The sequence below is a fragment of the Thalia democratica genome, chromosome 3 (assembly GCF_965202585.1).
Source record: "Thalia democratica chromosome 3, ktThaDemo2.hap1.1, whole genome shotgun sequence".
Taxonomy (NCBI): Eukaryota; Metazoa; Chordata; class Thaliacea; order Salpida; family Salpidae; genus Thalia; species Thalia democratica.
In genome coordinates, this window is record NC_139167.1 from 39619330 (window position 1) to 39641188 (window position 21859).

General features: G+C 24.9%; 2 protein-coding genes across 3 annotated transcripts; both read left to right on the plus strand.

Moving 5' to 3' along the window:
* The first annotated feature begins 262 nt into the window (after positions 1-262).
* On the plus strand, positions 263-9552 carry LOC145831255 (phospholipid phosphatase 5-like). Of its 2 annotated transcripts, none has more exons than XM_082938427.1 (7): positions 263-419; positions 888-996; positions 2601-2782; positions 5181-5299; positions 5391-5561; positions 6083-6210; positions 8649-9552. In XM_082938427.1, the coding sequence occupies exons 1-7, from the start codon at positions 352-354 to the stop codon at positions 8700-8702; spliced, it is 831 nt and encodes a 276-aa protein (XP_082794553.1). In that variant the 5' UTR covers positions 263-351; the 3' UTR covers positions 8703-9552. The 2 variants fall into 2 exon arrangements, with proteins under 2 accessions (XP_082794553.1, XP_082794554.1); XM_082938428.1 differs by having other exon boundaries at positions 6083-6204.
* Positions 9553-19492: 9940 nt separating this feature from the next.
* On the plus strand, positions 19493-21489 carry LOC145832279 (venom protease-like). Its single transcript, XM_082939597.1, has 2 exons — positions 19493-20386; positions 21400-21489. Exons 1-2 carry the CDS (start codon positions 19493-19495, stop codon positions 21487-21489), a joined length of 984 nt encoding a protein of 327 aa, XP_082795723.1.
* The last annotated feature ends 370 nt before the right edge of the window (positions 21490-21859 follow it).

A 21859-nucleotide genomic window follows, 5' to 3' on the forward strand; every position in this document is an offset into this window, starting at 1 on the left:
AAATTAAGTAATAAAATTACTTAAAAAACAAATTTAGTGTTTTAATTTTATTTAAAAAATTATACGTTGTTAATGAAAGAGTAATTTAAACTGTAATACTACTACTTAGTTTCGAGATTGGTGTTGGTTAACTTTTTAAAGAAGCTGGTATGGTACTATGCTAAGGATAAAAATATTTTTTAGTTTATCTTAGGGAGATTTTAAATGACGTATACTACCATTATGTACAATTCAAAACAAAAAGCATAACAAACCACTGCAATAGATATATTTTATCATAGTAACAATGAACCAGGTATTTTAATAATGGTATAATAGTTCTATCAGTGTCTGTCAAACAAAAATAAAACTATGCCTTTAGTTGAGCGTAGAATGTTTGTTGAAACAGTGTTAAGAATATTCCTTCTTTTTGTTTTCTTGTAAGTTTTAATACATAATTCTAATTTAGTGCACAATTTGAAATTTTCTAAAGCTTGTGCTAAAAATAAGTACTTATTTTTTTATTACAATAAAAATGTATGCCATAATATAAACTAAATAAAAAAACTTTTGTATTTCATTTTATGCTGTTAAATTCCTACATAAACTAAAGCATTTATATTGTAATAAAATTTAAACATTTTTTGAGCACAAGCTTTAGAAAGCAGAAACCATTTACTGTATTAAAAAATTAGATTTATTAATATTTTAATATATCTACTGTTTTTTAATGAATTATGAACTTAACGAAATAGAATATAAAATGGTTGTATTGATTTAATAAAATAATATTCTTTTAATTAAATAATACCAATAATATAATTTTAAAAATCTTTGGTACTTTGTTGTTATGCTAGATTTACATGATAGTACTTTTATAAACAACTTATAACACTTAAACATGACAGGTATACTGAAACTCTTGAACCATTTATTAGATTAATACAAAAAGAAGAGTGGTGGCTTTATTCATTTCCACACACTAAAAGACCTGCTGTAAATACCAAGTCACTATATGTAAGTATAAACTATTTGAAATAAAATTGCTTATAAAATTGCTTGATTATAATGACTAAATCATTCATTTATACTTTAAATTCATTGTAAGAGATCTATGTGTTTTTTTTTTTATTACACAAGTTAAACTAAATTCTTGATTATTTATAAACAAAAATTATAATCATAATTGTATTTATATTACATTATGCCATTATTTAATATTGAAATTTAATAATTTTTACAAATTTTAAAGTCATTCTCTAAATAAAACTTTAGGGTCAAGTGAAGTTTATTTTTTAAAGTAGAGCTATAATTCATAATGCTTTCTTTGATCTAGTATTACTAAAATTTATAATATTTCACAACTAGTTTATCAATACTAGTCACATGTTGAATTAGTTATAAAACCATCATAATAACAAATTATAAAAATAATGAAAACTAAAATTACCAAATCTCTGATTCTGTACATAGTAAGTACTATATATTTATCCAAAATAAAACTAGATTTTAGAAGAAGCACACATAATTGTATAACTTTCAAATAATTAACTTTGAAATATTTTTCCATTTATGTTTCAATCATGGGGTATGTAAATGTCAATTAAAGTGTTCATTATTTTGTTTATTTAAAGCTTAATTTAGATGTATAAACACTTTTTACATTTCTGTTTTAATCATGGTGTATGTAAATTTAATTGCACTGTTCATCATTTTTATTTATATAACTTTTGTATGACCACTTAAGTATTTTTTATTCCTGTGTTTTGGGTTATGAAAATTTGAATTGCACTGTTCATTATATTCATTAAATAAACAGTAATATGTTTGTTTTAAATATCAAGTTTGATATACAACTTGTAAGTTCTTTTTTTCAAAATCCTTTAGTTTTATTTTATTTAAAATTAATACTGTGTAATTAATACTAGAAGAATGATACTTATGTATTACTACTTTTAGGTTTTTTATTTATTTCAAAGTAAAAAAAAATAAGAGTTTTGAACACAGCCTTTTTTGACTAAAAAGTGATACCTAACTGGCAGTGTGTACCTAAATGGCAGATTACATTATGTAGTGATTTTAAGGTTATAGAAAAATGTATTTTAAATTTCAAAAATAAGTATGTAAATTTAGTTCATAAAAAGGGTCCCAAACGCAGGCTACTTATGATAGCACGGGCTAGTTTGAAGTTAAAAAACAAAACTCAGGCTAACTATGGTTAACAAAGGCTAGCTTAAACTTTTTTTAAAATTCAGGCTTAACTTTTTTTTTTAGTTCCAGGCTTGAATTTTCTTTTTTAATCTCTGGCTAGTTTTTATACTTAAAATGTTTTATTTTTCTAAAAAAATAAGGTTTTTAAAAACCCTATGTTGTTATTTTAGTACTCTTTTTAGGTATTTAAGCTTGTTTAAATGTTTTGACTATACATTTTTTACTAATTTGCACATAAACTCAGGCTAGTTTTATTGCCTCAAATAGTTGTAATCCTAACATAAGAATTAAGTAAATAAAAGCATCCTATACTTTGATATTTTTAACTATTAAATCCTATGTACATTCAAATAAAGTTAAAGTGACTTTTTTTGAAGGCTTTATTTAAACTTCACTTATCATTTTTATAGACTCTTGTTGTAGTGTGTCCAACTTTAACTATTGCAATTTTGTCTGGACTGCTGAGAGATAAAAAAAATAATGATTCAAAATATGCTCTTCTGTCTGCCACATTGGCGTTTTGTGTAAATGGAATCGTAACAAATCTGATTAAAGTTTATGTCGGACGACCTAGACCTGATTTTTTTAAAAGGTTTGTGTTTAAGTTTAATTGTTGTAGATGATGTACTTTGCAGTTATGCATGTGTTATACTTTACTTTGAACATTTAAAGTGTAATTTATTCAAACTTTAAGAAGAAATAGTCTTACATAATTTAACATTATTAGTTTTTTAGGCTGTATAATAATCTTTACTGCTTAATTAAATTTAAATTATTGTGTATTCTTAGGAAAAAAAATTGAAATTTGTTTGGGTTAGTAAAAATCAGTAAAAGCAGTTAAAAATTCAGAGTGTAATACAATTAGCTTATATAAAACATATGTTTCTTATATTTTTTCATATACAACATTTTAGAAATAATATTTAAAGTTACATATAATGTACCATAAACTTTTTTTAGTAAAAAAATAAGTCACTGTTTATAAGCTTTTTTTTCTGTTTAATCTTCAAAAAAAAAAGTCTTTCAACTCTAAATTTAGTTTTATAGTTTGTTAAACGATTTTTTTAAAATAAAAAACTAAGTTCTTCTTTTATACAAAACATAGTAAAAGCTAAATTTTTATACTTTTTAGATAATACTTTCAAATATTTGTAATTTTAATTTTATTTTAAACATACTTAAACATTTAAAGAGAACCTGCTGTACTTACAAGTCTTGATATTTTTATAAATAAAGTAATTTATAGTTTGTTTTGTTAATTAAATGTTAATATGTCTAAAATTGTAAACTTTTGAAAATGTATTTTTCATTTGCTTCTATTTTCTTAACACCTACAAAGCTGATATTAAAATCATCAATTATATATAAAAATTTTTTAAATATTTTTGGGGAGTTCCTTTATTTTTTTAGTGTCTTTTCTTGATTAGTCTGAAACATATTCAAAAAAATAATGACATTGATATTACATATGTAAATAAATATTTATCTATAAGAAATTTTACTTACTTTAAATTAAAACTTAAGCTCCTTTAAATTTGGATATGAAATACTTAACATTATGCATGAAATTTCGACTGATGAAATGTTTTCCACATATTCTATTTTTGCTTTTAATAAACTTTCAAAATTTTTAGGTTCAAAAGTTCTATGTAAGCATATTTTATCATTATAAAAAATTTCAATATTCCTTGTTTCCAAATTATTTTTTATTATTAATTTATAATTGTTAGATTTAGTAATCCAATAAAGACAAATAGATCATAAAAAGCGAAAATTTTATCAAAAAAGTCTACATTAATAGCCAAATAATCTAGTATGTAATGTACAATCAGTTATTTTTAGTGTTCTACTGTACAGTGTTGAATATGTTAAGAAATGTCTAGAGCAGTGCTTCTCAAATAGTGCACAATAGTTTCTATTAATTAAAAGTTATTATTAATAATTAAGTAAAAAATAATTTCTCAAACAATGGTTTTGTTTAAATTTGTTTAAAAATGGTAAACAAATTTTAATATTCTTAGTAGTAGAAATAAAAACTAAGAAAAGCATTACCATTTTCTTTATATAAATGTGTTTATCTAGGGCGCACAGATTTTTTTGTGATTTGCTTTGTATAATTTTTAAAATATTTTTAAACAACTGTTGTAGTGTACTAACAAAAAATTGCTTTAGTAAGGAGTCTTACAGTTTTAATAAATATGTGTTTTAAAAGTTTTATTTACTAATTTATATGTATGTTCCATTAAGTTTTATTTTACTTTTTAGTTTTTTAACTTTGTTTATAGATAGTTTTCTCAAATTTAAAAAATATAAATTAGCTTATATTTAATCAAAACATTGTAGAGATTGATTAACTTGATGGTTTTTTATATAAGAAAAACGAGTAAGTATTTTCAGTCGAAATTTGGTTTATTCCTATTTTTTATAGCGTTATAGTTTAGAATATTTTGTGAAAATTAACTCTAGTTTTAGTTTCTTTAAATTATTTATGAGAAACTAATTTTAGTTTTGTATTTATTAAAAAAAGCCAACAAACTAAACTTGTAGAACTTTAATTAATTTTTCGTATGATACATAAAAGTATTCTATATTTTTTTTATTTCACATTTTTTCAAAAACTAATTAAAAGGGTTGAAAATTAATTACTCATTAATTTAAAATTCAATAAGTATTTTTTATGCGTGGGTATTTTTTCCCCAAGGAAATTACTTTTTAATTATTAAATGTGATTCTTTGTAAAAGTATATTAAAAAATTGCTTTTATGCTTAGACTTAAAAAATAAAAACTATAAAATCTAGTTTTCTTCCTTAAATTGCAATTCTTACATTTTTAAATAAGTTTGTGTGATTGAGGTTTTCCTAAAGGTCCAGCGTAGAGCAATGAACTTGCAATAATAAAAATAAGTGTACAAACACCTTTGTGTAATAAATATTGGGTGTAATTTGAATTAATTTAATAAATAAGAAACTTCAAGTACTGAACGTTGCAGATGTTTTCCAACGGGAGCAGTGCCGGCAGGTCAGCCTTCAGTGAGCAACCTCATCTGCACCGGAGACGCCGATCTCGTTCTGGAGGGAAGAAAGAGCTTTCCGAGCGGACACTCGTCAAGTATTTTAGTTTATTGTAATAAATAAATATTAAAAAAAAAGTAATTTGCTATCATAAATTTTATAAGTATTATTTTTTTTAATAATTGTAGTGTCGTTCTGCCTGTTCGGGTGGTGTTCATTGTACATTGCTGGGAAGCTGCATGTTTTCTCTAGTAAGGGTAGAGGTCACTCATGGAGATTTCTGATGGCACTGACGCCACTGCTGCTTGCCACTTGCATTGCCATCACTAGAACAAGCGATTACAGGCATCATTGGGAGGGTTTCAGTTGTTTTACATTGAAAATTGTTTTTGTTTAATTTTCAACATCTTTATAAATGTATTAAAAATTATGTTTAGAGGTTTAATTATAACAAAGGTTTAAACAACTAAAGAATAACGTTATTAGCTTTAGTCAGTATTTGGTACTGTTTCAGTGTGACAAATTCCAAATTTAATTATTTTATGTGCGTTTGCAAAAAAATATTTTTATAAGAAAATTTGCTATTTTATCAAATATTTTTTATTTTTAATAGGATAGAGTATAAATAATTTTTTATACTAGTATTATTACAATCTGCAAAAAAATACTACCTACTAATTAAACATGAGATCTTTGTCTATTGATAACAATTTGTTACTTTGAAAAAAAAGTCATTACAAAAAAATAACAAATTATGTAAAAGTTAATAAAAAAACCAGATAATTACAACTTAATTTGATGTTACTTATAATGTGTGTTTTTAGTATTATTGTTTTTTTGTTTACGAAGTTAAAATATGTACTCAAACTTCATTAAACAGACGTGTTAGTTGGTTCAACACTAGGAATGACCATTGCTTTCGTTACTTATTTGCAGTACTATCCCAATCTTTCTGATCCGCAATCACACATACCACTGTGGAAGCTGAAATGTCAAGATGAGGTCAAGGTTAACAATTCTAAGTAGAGTTTTTATAAGACCTAATCAACTACTTTTTTATTTAAAATTATAAAAGAATGCTTTTGTTGAACAATTTTAGTAAAAACTAACCATTTCTACCTGAATTTAGCCATTTTTGTACTAATTTTAACTGCTGGTGTTTTGTTATGTCTAGCTAAGGTTTTAATTGCTGCTTATTTATTCAGAAACTGTGTTTTGTAAACTAACAAAGATTTTTGCATCAATAAAACATGATTACTGTTTTATTTACTTAAGTGTTTTATTTTTTGTATGCCTTAAGTTAAACAACTGATCAATTTAGAATAAAGAACTTTCAATTACTGTAACTTTTCGAATGATTTTTTTGCATCCTTTTTAGTAATTTGGTGAATTTAGTAGCTATTTCTACCGCACGACCGGTGCTTTGCCTGATACAACGGTTCATCGTGGTTGTGTCTGCCTGGTGACTCCTCACAAGGACGAAACAAGGTTACATATTCATGGACTGTTGTTGATGGTCGTGCGGCGGGGCAGCCTAATATTAATGGTTTGGTGAAACGAATGATAATGTAGAAAGAGATATTTACGAGTGGTTGCTTTTAGATTTACGTAATCGAAAGTAGCTAACGTAGATGTAAAAATTTTTCATAGAAAAAAATATTTTAGTAGGACACTTTACTGCTTTTACTTCTGAAGGCCTTTAAGTTTATAGTTTTAACAAATTTACTCTAAAAATTTAAGTTAAGTTTTCTTAAAAGTTTATTGTATTATTGATCAATTATAAACTTTTCGACTATTTTTATGAGATCATTTCATGAAAACTAATTTTAAATAAGGTAGATACGTATGTATAATTTACGACTACCATCATCATTCTTTATATATCATAACATTTTATTAAGTATCCAATAACCTTAGCTTATATTTTATAAATGTTATGTGAAAATTTATGTTTGGTAATCAGTTTACATATTAAAAGTTCAACCTTTTATATGAAAACAATAAACAGTTACTAAATAGTAATCAAAAAAATTAATCTTACCCTACTAATAATAAAAATAAAAATATTATAATTAAAGTTTTAAATTGGTTATAATAAGATAAAAAAAACTTTTACTGAATATTTAACAAACCCATCTAAACACTTTTCAGTGCAGAACTTTAGGTCATTTCAAAATATTTATATTGAAACTATAATGTATTGATTATTATATATGGTTTCAAAAGTTTTATGGTTTTCAATACATTTTTAATCACTTTTAAAATGCTAATGTAGTTTTAAGTTTGGTATAGATAACAACAGTTTATTTTAGGTTTAAGATACTAAATTCCAAACTTATTAATCTTTGTAATATTTCAAATTTCAGAAAGTATTATAATTTACTTTTGTACGTAATAATACAATTTTTTTTTTTTTAAGTTCACGTTGTAACTTTATTAAACAATGTAAAGTAGTTTTCTTATAAAACAGTTAACAACTTTACTTTCTTTGTAACTTAACTTATGAAATTGATTTATCATAACATCTTTCAAGAGATTTTTTTCCAAAACAGTTATAAAGAATACATAGTTACATGTTTTTAGATTAGGAAAGTAGTAACATTTCAAGGGTTCGTGTCACTTTTGCACGATCGTCACTTTAGCACGAGAAGACACTTTTGCACGGATGGTCAATTTTGTATAAAGTACGCACTTAAAGAGGTACGCACCCACATAAAGTATACACCCGCGTAAAGTACAACATAGTTATTTTATATTTCATTTATTTCGAGATAAACCGAAGCGGGTGCGTACCTCTTTAAGTGCGTACCTAAAAGTGACGCTATGCACAAGTGACCCTGCTTACAAAAGCGTACCCTCGTGCAAAAGTGACCCGTTCCCTATTACAATGTATATATAGCTTGTAGAATTAAAGTTTACTTTAGTCAAGTAACGAAATGAACGTGAAAACTTTTAATTACACTTTTTTTTTTAACTTGCACATTACAGCCCTATGTGATCGAGTTAAATTTAGAAAGTAGTTTTATAGAGTAATAGTTTAGTATTTAATTTCACATACATCGATTTTAGTTACTAAACTAATTTTTGAAATAAATTTTAATTATTCACAAAAAGTTTATATAGAATATGCGTAGGTTTTATATAAATTGCTAACGATTGAATGATTCGCATGAAATTAAATTATTGACTTTCTCTTAAAATTAAAAAAACAAATATCGAAAATAATTACTAGTTGTTTGTATAAATGAAAAGATAATTAAACTCACAAAACATAATTTAATGGTCGAAGAAACGAATAGAAGCATGTTCAATTTTGATTTCTAAATACACTAATAACAATACTTTCTTCAAAATAATTTGTCTAAACCAACAATACATATGCAAAAAGGTTTTTTTGTTGTTATTGTTAGGATAACAGTTTTAATTCATACAACTACTGATTTTAGAACGAAGAAAAGGAACCGCTTCATGAAACGTCAACAAAAGTCTGGATTCAGTAATTTTTTATTTAACTAATTAGATAAAATCTGTAAGCAAAACATGTTAAATTTGAAACTTAATCGTGAATTTAAGACAAGTTAGTCTACCTAAAAGCGCTTTTTTTCTGCTAAAATTGCTTTTTTGAATCAAGTTGTTTCTTTAGGTATCATGCTAGCTACGTATATTTTATTGAGTTCTAAAAGTATAGAAAAATTTTGACAAGTTCTATTCTACTTAAATCACCTAACTATCAATAGTAATTTTATCTTTGTTATGATCATTACCATTTTTAATTACTGATTTTATATATCTGTTAAAGGCCTAAAGAAAATGTTAGTAAAAAACCCAATATGTATATACTTTGTACATACTTTTATTAGACAACTGCATTAAATCCTGGTGTTCTATTCAGTTATACGTATTAAAAGTTTTACACAAGCATTTTAAGTAATCTATCAATATATAAAGTAAAAAATAACTTTTCAAGTAATAAAACTATTTTTAATCTTTTGATAACAACGTTGGTTAAAAAGATAACTAGAAATAAGGTTGAATTCATTTTAAAAGCAATTTAACAAACTTGTTTCATTTGTGAACAAACAAGAATAAATGTATAATAAAAATGTATTTCAATAAAAATCTTTTGACACGTATTTTCGAGCATATTATTTTATTGAACTTAGTTTTTGATTAGAACTAACTTTTTTTTAACAAACTTGATTTTGTGAATTTTTAAAGAGTTATAGTTTTTTGTGCAATAGTTATTAAAACTCCTATAAATTTCAGCACTACTTAGTACACCTTTAAATTATGACAAAAAATAACATTTTCATCAATATGCATTGTTTTAGTTAATTTTTATTATTACACATAACCGACAAAGTAGTTTTTATGAACGTAGACCTTTTTTCAAGCTGTAACAAAGATATGATATTTATCTGTTTATTTTCTTTTGAAAAATTTTAAAAATAAAATTGACTAAAAGGATTTTTCTATTATATTTAGTAGTCGTCATTGATATTAAAACTTGAATAAAAGTTTATTGAAACTAGAAGTATATACATATGATAAAGATGTACAGCGGTTCTTTATTTCGTTCTGAGGATATGCACAAAGCATTGAAACTAAGTAAACAGTTCGAAAATTAGTTGTTTTTTTTTATATTATAAATATGATAAAGATGTATATAACTACAACTTGATTTTTTGATTAAACTCCACTTACAATCTGATTGCTATCAAACTTTAAGCTCAGTCGTGGCCATAATAGTCACTCATATATGCTGAGTGAGCAAAAATAAAATCCTTTTTTAGTTGTTATTTTTATTTGAACCATTAGTACTTTATTTTTTCGAATAATTTTCAACAAGTATACAACCAGACTAAGCTTTACGTTTACTTTCCCATTTTGATAAACTTTAAATAATCACTAGTAGGTAAGTTTAAAACATGTAACTAAAGCAAAAATTTTTTTAGGTCCTAAACTTCAATACTATATTTAAAAATCTTTTCTGATAATCATTAATTATAAATAATATAATTCAAAGCTTAACAAGCTTGATATATGTGGGCAAACTATTTTCTCATTTTTCAGGTATCATCTTTATTATAGATGTAAACTGTTCAAATATAGTTTTAATTGTTTGCTAACAAAAGATCCTAGTGAAGTAACTTCACTGGAATATAAATAAAAACAAATTATACAGTAATCTTCCTTTATTCTACCAACATATGTTTCTGTGTGTCAACGAATCAACACACATATGTAGAAAATATCTTATGAAATCATGTATATACATACTTTATTCTATGCTTCTATTCTCTCATTACAGTAAATATTTTTTTACAGAACCCAGTTGAAGTGTGTTGATTCGTTAACACACAGAAACATATGTTGGTAGAATAAAGGAAGATTACTGTATAATTTGTTTTTATTTATTTGCTTTTATTTATAGCTGTAAACTAAATTAAAAAAAAAAAAAAAATTTTTTAAAGCATGATCATACTTTATTTGTAAATAATGAAGCGATAGGTTAAAATTAAAAGCTGTGGTGTATGAATCGATAATTTATTGTTGTACACTAGACCCGTTGACCAAAGTTTTTTGAGCATTTTGTGTTTAATAAACTTACTTTTAAAAGCTTTGTTTAGTTTTAAGTTTTTAATTACCTTACTTAAACATCAACTCCAAAAACAAATGAGCTTGTTTTGAAAATAGTGATATCGTTAGAAGAAATAATTTTTAATGGTAATTTTAGGTCAATGAATTAAAAAAACTAAAATCTGTCTTCAACCACCGCAAACTTTTACATATTTTTTTTTTTACATAATAATTTACATAATAAAATAACTAATGAAGTCAAAATTACGGTTTAAATTTTAAAAAAAAGTCGTAGATTTCTTTTACTAAAAAGTAACCTTTTTGATATTCCTTTTCAATAAAATAATAAAAATACGTTAAAATAATTGAATTAAAAATCTGAAACTCAATTTTTTAAATTAAAAGTATATTTTGTGTTTATAAGTTGCTTATAAATATTGTCATTTTATATTCAAAACGAGGGGTCGGAAAACTGCGACCGGCGACCACCAAATGACTGTGTACCCCTGTTTAAAAGCAGTATAATTAAGAAACTATTTTTAATTTCTAAACTGTTTTCTTGATGTGTAAAACTATGGTACATTCAAATTATTAACTTTCAAACTTCAATGAAAACATAAAACTCATAGCACCCTAACTTTTATAAATGACTAGGTTTTTTTTAAACTTTTATGTTTAAAAGTAGTTAAAGTTTAGTTTTTAAGACCAAAACTACAATAAAATACCAAAGTAGACGACAAGTATATAAATCTTGTTCCTCTAGGCAATGAATAATAACAAGTTTAGAAGTGTTGTCGAAACTTCTTAACTTCATATAAAAATTGATACTGCAGTAAAAGATTAAGCTTAATAATTTACGTAGTTTATAGTTTTGCTTACTTCCCTTTTATTAATATTTTACTTTATTTGCAAAAGTAAAATTCACTAAGCCTAACTACTTTTCCTTAGCATATATCTAGCCTTAAATTTATTTTTAAATCATTACAAATAAAGTGTTGAATTCTAAAAAAATAAAGTACAATTTTTTGCAACGTTTTTCAGATTTGAATTAAAATTTAAAACTTATCAATTCTCACTAAACATCTTTGTCTTTTTATTATAAAGCTCTAGCAATTATTTTTACTCACTAATTAAAACAAAGCAGCAACTTTATCTTTCAGATAATTTATTTAGTATAAATAATGTAGAAATTTTAAATTTATTTAAACTAATAAAAAACTAATAAGTTTTGTCCAACATTATTGTTCTGAATACTCTTCATCATAAGTAGTTTCATCTTTTACTTTTACTAATCCTGTTGCTTCTTCAAAGTTATATTTTACTGATTCATTATCAACCTGTATTAATTTTTTACCATTTAAAAAATTTACAGAAAGAGTGTCTTCATTTAGATATTATGGGATTTAAGTGTTTACCTTTTATTTATGTACGTTGTATAAATTAGTTCTTACTAAAATTTACAAATAGTTCAAAAAGGTTTGTTTTATATTTTGTTATGGATTACTAACAATCTTAAATAATAGTCTAATTATATTTTTAGTTAATTAAAACTTGTGAAAAATATACTACCAAATGTTTTAATCATTATGGATCATTTTATAACATCTTGTATATTACAGCAAAAATTATAAAATGTTTTAATATAACCTTTAACATAAAAGCTAAGCTATACGCATTAGAAAAAAGTTGTCTATACAAGCTTTAATAAATATAAAAAACACAAGTTAACTTGTAAAAAGCTTTAAAAATAATTATAGATCACTCTTTAAATCAAATAACTAACAATTATTTTACAAACGGTAGATTCTGGCTTGTAATTGAGCAATGCAGTCTCAATTTGTTCCGGTTGAAGAAGTTCACTAGCTTTTGGTTCTTTAAACAGTCTTAAAGCATTTTCCTTGTCACATTGATTCTAATTAAAAGCAGATCATTAAAAGTATGTTCATCGTTTTGAAGTTTGATTGTTACAAGTTAATAAAGTAAAATAGTACAGTGTATACAAAAATGCTTAAATACTTCTTAATACTTATCAATTATGTTTTAAAGGTTTAAAACAACTTAATATGATAGTTTTTCAATATTTTGGAAACTGTTTGTGTGATATTAACATTTTTTCAGCTCAAAGGTCTGACACAGAGTTTCAAATCTTTTATAGTAATATATATTTTTTTAAATAAAAGTATGAAAATTAAAGATAATAAATTTAAATTTTGGTACTTCTAAAATTTTTTTTTAATAAATTCAAAAAAATCTTTTACTTACAATAATCATGACAGAATTACTACTTCTACTCATCGATAGTATCGAGTTTTTTAGTCTTTCTTTTTTCGCTAGCAGTTTATCTTCATTGTCTTTCTTCTGCTGTTCTCTTATTTTGTATTTTTCTACTGCATCCATTTCCTTAGAACAGAAGTATATAAATAATTAAGATGTGATCATTAAAATAAATGATTTATAACCGGTCTAATTGATAATTTTGTGTACACACGTATACTTTTTATGGATAATATTTTTATAAATAATTTTCGAACACCACTGGTATTGATACAAAAGCTAAAGATTATATCAGTAAAACTAGCTTTGAAATTATAAAAAAAAATTAAAGGGAAACTTTTCACACATTAAAACAACTTAAGCTCAATTAAATTGGTAAAATCTTTTTTAATAATAATTTACCTTTGAACTTAAAACTCTTAGCCTAAAGACTTTCTTTATATGAATTTAGTTAAGTACTTAACTTAAAATTTAAAATGATTTTTCTTTTGTTAAAAAACTGATACTTTTTAAATAAAAAAAGGTAATTTTATGTAGAGATTTGAAAACAATTGGTAGCAAAACTATGTTTTTAGTATGTGTAATAGGAAAAAAAACTTGGTATTACCATTGAACTAAAGCCTTAAAATCAATGGATGTAAGTCATATAAGACGACTCGATAACCGAAAGGTTCCTTTGTACACCAGGTCCTTACACCGAAATTTTTGAGCGCTTTTTTTAATCGTTCAATAAACAAATAATATACTTTAGTTCACTATACTTTATATATATACTTATGTAAGCAGTCTGAACAAAATTTTATTTTACTTGTTTTTAATTTGTATTTTATTGTTGTATGTACGTTGTACACTTTTAAATTTTTTAAGGTCTTCAAATATAAAAGTTATTAACCATCATTACATTTGAAACAAAACCAGTTTTAAGTTGAAGGTTAAGTATTGTAATAAGCTACTTCTAAACTTATATTTAGTAGTTCAGGGTTTTTGAAGATTCATTGCTTTAAAATACACAATTGTTTATGTTTATATAATTTAAGATTGTTCACATTGTAGTAAATGAGTACAATATAGCTACAGTATGCTGTCAAACGAATTTAAACTTCTAATGTCCGGAATTGTCAGTAAATTTTGCATTCTGAAGTGTTATGTTTGTTTTTCTTAAAATAAAACAAAAGAGTACAGACGAAATCAATTTCATTATATATATTTAGCTAAACTAGTGCCAAATTTAGTATCTACAATATATAACTATTATAAGTAAATTAAACCATTTAGTTAGATTTTTCGAGCAAACTATGAAATCATATAAATGAACTTTATAAACTTTTGTTTTAAATTTTTTTTTTTTTTTTGTTAATTTTACTATCTTCCTTTGCATTCTTTTCTCTTTGAGTGAGCTAGCTTTAAAAATAAAGAGCGTTTTAAAACATGCCCGATACTTCTTCAAGGGTTTTTATAGAATTTTAAGAACCTTTTTTAATTTAATTGATAAATATAATCTTGAATTTCAACTTATGTAGTTCACTATGGTATGGTAATGCAAATCTCGTACTAACACTTGTAAAAAATAAATGCTAGAGTCTAGCAGCTAGACTACATTTTTCTTTAGTAAGCTTTTCAAGTACTTTCACCTATGAAAAATTCTCTTACAGTATAAAAATATTCATAACAACACTTGTATTTAAAAACATATTTCTTAGTTTTAAGTGTAAAATACAGCTTTAAAAGTTCATATAAAACAGAAAACAAGTTTAGTTTACTTAATAACATTGCACATAATTCATCAATTTAGCAAGTTTATTTTTATACAAAGCAGTTTAACAAGATAAATAAAATATCAAAAGTAAGATTTTCTATGCAATATATTAACTTTAATTTGACTTTCAACTTTAAAAACTTAATTAACAGAAAAAGTTTAACTACCATACGTATATTAGTCTTAGCACTGTTTTGATTTATAACTACAATACTTAAGATTGTAAAATTTACATTTTAAAACACTGTTGTCCAATTTTATAACATTTAGAATAAAACTTTTAAGCTTTAACTAAATAAATGATATGCAAACAAACATTTGTAAATTATAAAAGCAACTGTTTGTTTTATCATTGTGTTTCATTAATACTTTCTGGCTATAACAAATAATCCTAGATAGTCAAAGTTAGATTATAATAAACAGTTATGCAAAGTGCAAAATAAAAAGTGTTAACCTTTGCTACTTCTGCTTTTGATTTGTCCACACTTATTTAAATATATAGTAGATGACTTCAAATAATATTATTTTTTTAATTTATAAAATAGTAATATCTAATCTTACCTTTTTTACGAGTGCACTTAAACTGTACAAGTTCTTATCTTCGAACATTGCAGCGAACTCTTTAGGTAAGTTTACAAAATCATCAACCTATTAAGTATATTTTTAAGTTGTAGAGTTGTAAAATAAAAATGTTTAAAAGTTTTAATGTTGTACTCTCGCTTATAAACTCAGAAAAAAAAGTGCACTGTACAATAAACTTCCTCTTATGTTCCCGTTTTTAAGCTCACGCTTCCCATTGAGTTCGAACTTTTTACTTAGCAGCATTGTGTTCAAAAAGCAAATTTGTGTTTTTTTTAATTTAATTTAAAAACTTTGATAATAGCTAAGTATTAATCAAAAACATATTGTTGTTCAAGGTTTTTCACATTTTACTAAATTGAACAAAAAAGTAAGAAAACGTTTAAAAATACTAGTAGAAATGCCGTAAAATCAAAAACCAGATACCAAAAAAAAAAGAACAGTTCAGTTTATATTTAAAAACCTCATAATTGAATTTAAAAATATCCCTTAATAAAACTTTTACTTTAAAAAACAAACAGTTTATTTTGTATCAGCATCGTTTATAATTGAACTATGAAATAAAAGTTATTCAAACCGCAAAATATAAAAACAAATTTTAAACAAAAATAACAAACAGTGAAGTTTACTTTGAAAAATGTCTGTAATAGTAACCTGGTTTTAGATCAAATTGCTTATAGATTTAAAAAAAAATTGTGTTTTATTGTAGTTTAAGGGAATTTCATATCATTTTACAAGAAGTTTGGCCTTAATATATTCAAAAAATTATTCACTTTGTAAAAATACAATTAATCATGATTTCTTTTGTTTGCTCTTCCCGTTCAGTTTACACTTATGGGTTTTGTTCAAAGTGCGAGCTCAAGAGGAATACTACTGTTTTTAAAGGTTTATCTTTAAACTAATTAAAAATCTGAAAAAATTTGAAGAGTTAAAAAAATAAAAGCATTTTGTTAAAAACTTATTGAGTAGTTTGACTCATAAATATTTAATATTTTAAGACGTAAACAAAGGTTAACTTTTTGAGGACAACAGATAAATTTAATCAGTTTTTGCGCTTCAGTTTCATTGAAAGTATTAAAGCACTCTAAAAATTTCAGTTTATTTTAAATTTAGCTAGTTATTCCTCATAAATGATGTTATAACTATAAAAATTAAACACTTTATAGTTTAAAATATTTTTAGGTTTCCAGTTTTGTTTCCTTGAAACATGGATATTTTTTAAATTAGCAAAAGTAGCATTAAAACTCCAGCTTTTATTTGTAATGTTTGTGAACAAAAAATTTGCAAGAAAATCTGGCTAAAACGAACATAAAAAACTCATTCAAGAGAAAAAACATATAGGTGTGACACTTGTACGAAAACTTTTGCAGTAAAACGTTATTTGAAACGGCACACTCTTGTTCATAGCGGTAAAAAATAAAAATATTTTAAATGTCATGTTTGTCATAGTTTTTTTTTTTCCAAAAAAGTCATTTTAAGCGTCATCTAGCTACTCACACCTTTTACATGTGATTTTTGTGACAGACATTTTAGTGACAGAGGCTGTGTAAAGAGACATAAGTTATTCCATACTGAAACGAAGGGATTTTAATGTGAAGTTTGTGACAAAAGATTTTACCACAAAAGTGATTTGAAACGTCATATGTTGGCTCACACAAATTCAAAAGCTCATAAGTGTGATATCCTCAAGAAGGTGTTTGCGAAGAAGATCAGTTTAGTTAAACACTTTAGAATTCACTTAGGTGAAAAACTTTAGTCCTTTAAAAACTTTAAAAGATGTGTACTGGCTTGCATATTGAATATTACAAAACAAACTGTGATGTAGCTTGTTTCTAAAATAAGATTTACGGTTACAATTATGAAATTAATTAGACAGAAGAATGCTAAAATCAAAAATGAAACAGAAAAAGAAAAACTATATGGTTTAACCCCCCATACTGTAACTATGTAAAAACAAACATAGGCAAAAAGTTACTTAAAATAATAAAGAAATGTTTTGGAGAAAATAGTAAACTAAAAAATTACTTAAATAAAAACAACACAAAATTAAGTTACAGCTGCATGCCAAATATCGAAAATGTGATAAAAAACCACAACAAAAAACAAATTAAGAACAACAGTTTAAATAAAGACGAATCATGTAATTGCAGAACGAAACAAACATGTCCCCTGTAAAGAGAAGAATGTAGGGCAGAAAAAGTTTTTAACCTGGCAACATCTAAAATAGATAATGAATCAAAATTATACATTGGTCTAAGTGCCAACCAGCTAAAAAAACGTATAGCAACACACAAAACCACACTTAGTCGCAAACCAGATTACAAAATCAACCTTCAAAACAAACAAGCCACTGAAATTTCAAAACTAACACAAAAATTAAAAAATGAAACAAGAACTACAAACTATTTTGGAAAATACTAAAAAAAGAAAAAAATCTAAACCAGGAACGAACAATAACATGCAGGTTGTGCTTTAAAGAAGCTTTACTAATACTAGAATTCCATACAAATTGCATCAACAAAAGAACAGAAGTAATGAATTTATGCAGACACAAAAAGAAACTTTTATTAATATCTGGAAAGCAGACAAGAATTAAATAAGTATACAGTACTAGTACAAAATATGTTTAGACTTTTTCTTTTGTTTTTGAGTTTTGTGAATGTTGTGTTGATACTTAATTTAAATTCAAATTTTTAAACAGTTTTTAATTCAATTTAGATATATCTTTAGATAATTTTTTAGGTAGTTTTAATTCCATTAAAATGTTGATTCATTACACAAATTTAATGCAATTTGTTATAGAATTAGTATAAATTTTAGCTAATTATACACTTAAAAGTTTGAAATTTTTCAGCATGCAAAATTTTAGTTTTGCTTATACTTTCATGCACGAATCAGTTTTTGAATAAAATTTGAGATAAGCCACATTGCCAAATGCAGTTAACTATTAAATTTAATTAGTTTTTTTTTTTCGCCACCGAAACTTGGTAGTGAATAAAGTATTTAATTTGCACTAATAATATTATTTAAAGTAAGATTTACAAAATATTAAATGTATTAATGAAATTGAAATAAGTATTCAAAAAATTTATAGCCTTTTAATTTTACCAGGTCTTTTAATTATGAACTGGTATATTTTTAAGTGCAATTTTTCCTTATCAGTTAAAAACCAGTTTTTTGGATAAAGCTCTGAACCTTTTAAAGAAAAAGTTTTTATAATTATGAAAAAATTTAAAACTAGTAAAAACTTTTTGATGCTTTTTTATTACTGTGACTTTTTTTTCCAATATGATTGACTCATAGCACTAACGCTGACTTCAGTATATGTAAGTGACATACTTAAACTTTCACATAGTTTAAATATTTGACTTTAAAGTTTGGTAATGGAATAAGTTGAAACCTAATGTAATTATTTTATTCTAACTATTTTAGTCTAAAAGTTATCAAAAAAAATTATTACACAATAAAAATTTACCTTTTCTCCATTAAAGTCAGACTCCTGAAAAACCTTTGCTCCAGATGTACTTCCTTTGTTACTTAATTCGCTATTTCCCATTTTTAGTTTTTCTTTAAAACTTTTAAACTTCATTGTTTTTACAAAACTATCGAAAATGATTACAGAATGAGTTTTTAACACGACAACTTTTAAATAAAATTATCCGCTTTTTAAATTTTTCTTTTGAGCTTCAAGTACATATTATCATAATTTTATTATTCTTGTAAATATTGTTACGGTCTAGATTTTGTTGATTTATTTTTTCAAATTACAATTAACATTTTTGCATTTTAAAACGGACACAAAAGTATTTGTAAAAACATATTAAAAATTGTCACAAAAAAAAACTATTTTTAGTAAATATAATGAAAAAAGCATAAGTTGACATATCATTTAAATGGGAAGGAATTATAATCTTCAGTTAGTCTAGCATTTTTTGTAGTCGAAAAATAAAAATAAAATAGGAGACTGTCAAAAATTTGAATTTTGAGGAACAAAACAAACGTCATAAAGCCCTTAGTCATGCTAAATAGAAATTAAATTAAATACAATTTTTATGTAATTACTCAATTTGGATATGAAAACAATACTTTTATAAAACCAAAATGAATAGCTATCTGTCTCTGACTTTTAAAACTGTACTTTTTATTGCTGTTGTTTATGCTGAAAATCAATGCGGAAACCCAGTTATAGGATCCAAACTCAACAAAAGACTTTTACCTAGAGTAGTAGGCGGAAAAGAGGTTGTTTACGGATCTTGGCCGTGGCAAGTTCAAATAGTTTTTACAAAGGAAAATGGAAAGGAGCAGTGTGGTGGAAGTATAATTTCGTCAAGGTGGATAGTAACAGCAGGACATTGTTTTGTTGACAAGTACCCTGGAACACAAATTTTTGCCGGACTACAAGGTAGAACGGACTATTATAATAAAAATGTTAAATTTTATAAAATGAATAAAACAATCATTCACCCGGAGTACCTCCATTCAACAGCAACTTATTACGATGTAAGGGTTATTCAAACAAATAAACTCATTGAGTTTAGTGATTATGTTAGGCCGGTTTGTTTAGCAACGCCCGAAATGACAGGTATTGACACTACAAAAAAAGGAACGGAAGGGAAAAAATGCGTAGCAACAGGTTGGGGGAAAGTTAGCAGTCAGGGAAGTTTGTCTGACACTTTACTAGAAGTTGAGCTTCCGTTAATAAATTTTGAACATTGCTCCGCGCTTTTGTCATCTTACCATATTCAAGAAAGTATACACTTGTGTGCTGGAAGTTTAACAACTGACGGCAAAGGGACATGTGTTGGAGATTCTGGTGGTCCGTTGGTTTGTACACACAATGACAACACTTGGTATTTAGTTGGAATCACATCATTTGGAAAGTGCGCTTTGGCTAAAAGTCCAGGAGTTTGGACTAGAGTGACAGGCGTTTACAGCTGGATAAAAACTACTACAAACTTTGATAAAGATGCTTCTTTTAAAAGTTCTGGATTTAACGTTTTATATATTAAGCATTATAATACTTTACTTTCGATCTTATATACTTTTATTTTCGTACAAACTGGTAGATGACTATTATTTTTATGCATTATAAGGAAGCTATTAATAAAAAAAATGAACGAAACTAATACAATAAAATATTAATATTAAAAACTTAAGTGTATATATATTTTTTTTTAGAAGTTCTTGATACATGTAATTTATATGCCTATTTTTCAAGTATTGAAATAGCATTAGAACTTAGTAGTTAAAAAGAAAACGTGTATCAAACTAACGGAAAAATTTAAACTATTTATAAATACTATTTGAAATTAGACTTTTTTTAATAGTTCGGTTTTTTGTGGTAAGTATAGCTTGCAAATCAAAAACTTTTCAACCCCTACTCTATACTATAACTTTTCTTGTTCAATAAATTATCTTATTTTTGGTAATTTGAAAATGCTTAACTTGAACCTTAGCTTAAATAGTATTAGTAGACTATTTTTATTTGCAGCCATATGATAAAAAGTCAAATTCTAAATGTTCTTTTAAGCAAGTTTGCTATTAGTCAAGTTTATTATACAAGACAAATTATACTAAAATTTACGCTTTTTAACACTTGTTTACTTTTCTTAACTACGATAAGTTCTTTGTCTCGTGTTACAGAAATAATTTCTTAAACTTGTATATATTTAAAAAGGAAACAAGTTTCAAGAATTTGATTTATGTAATTAAAAATGATAAATATGAAAGTATATCAGTAATGATACCAACCTAAACGTTAAAACTGTTATTTTGAATATAAATATCAAAAAATATTTTTGCTGTTTTAAATAGTTTTTTAAAATTTGCTTATCCCTTTATTAACAATTAAACCGACAACAAAAAACCATTAATTAATTACAACAAGCATTTGTAGGCAGCAAAACATTTTTTACTTTCTTCATTAGTGGTATAGCTAAGCGGCTTTTATGTAGCAAAATAATATTTTTTTAAGAATTCAGTCAATTTTTTTTTATGGTTACCGCAAGGTGATGTTTAAGAGTGGTGCGAAAGTATTGGCGCGATTTGACAAGGAAAAAATACAGAGGTTTTTGATGCGTGAAGTTTATTTGTACTAAAACTAGTTGTAACACTCAAAACAATTTTATACTTAAAATGAAGGTGTGTGACTTAGAAAATCTACAACTCTAATAAAAAACTTTATAACAGTTTTCAGATTTTAGGATAGTTGTGTTTAGAAAAATTTAACCATTTTAGTTTATATTAAGCTAACTGTTTTTCATGTATTTAACTATTTTTACCTCGTTTTTCTGAAGAACTACAAGCAAACGTATTAATTTAGAAATAAATATAATATTTGTTTTAAATATAAATATGTTTTAAAGTGTAATTAGTTTGTAAAGTAATGAAAAATTTACGATCTTTTAGAATTATAAGCAGTTTAAGTTACTTACATCAGAGTTTTTTTTGCATATTCTTATTATTTAT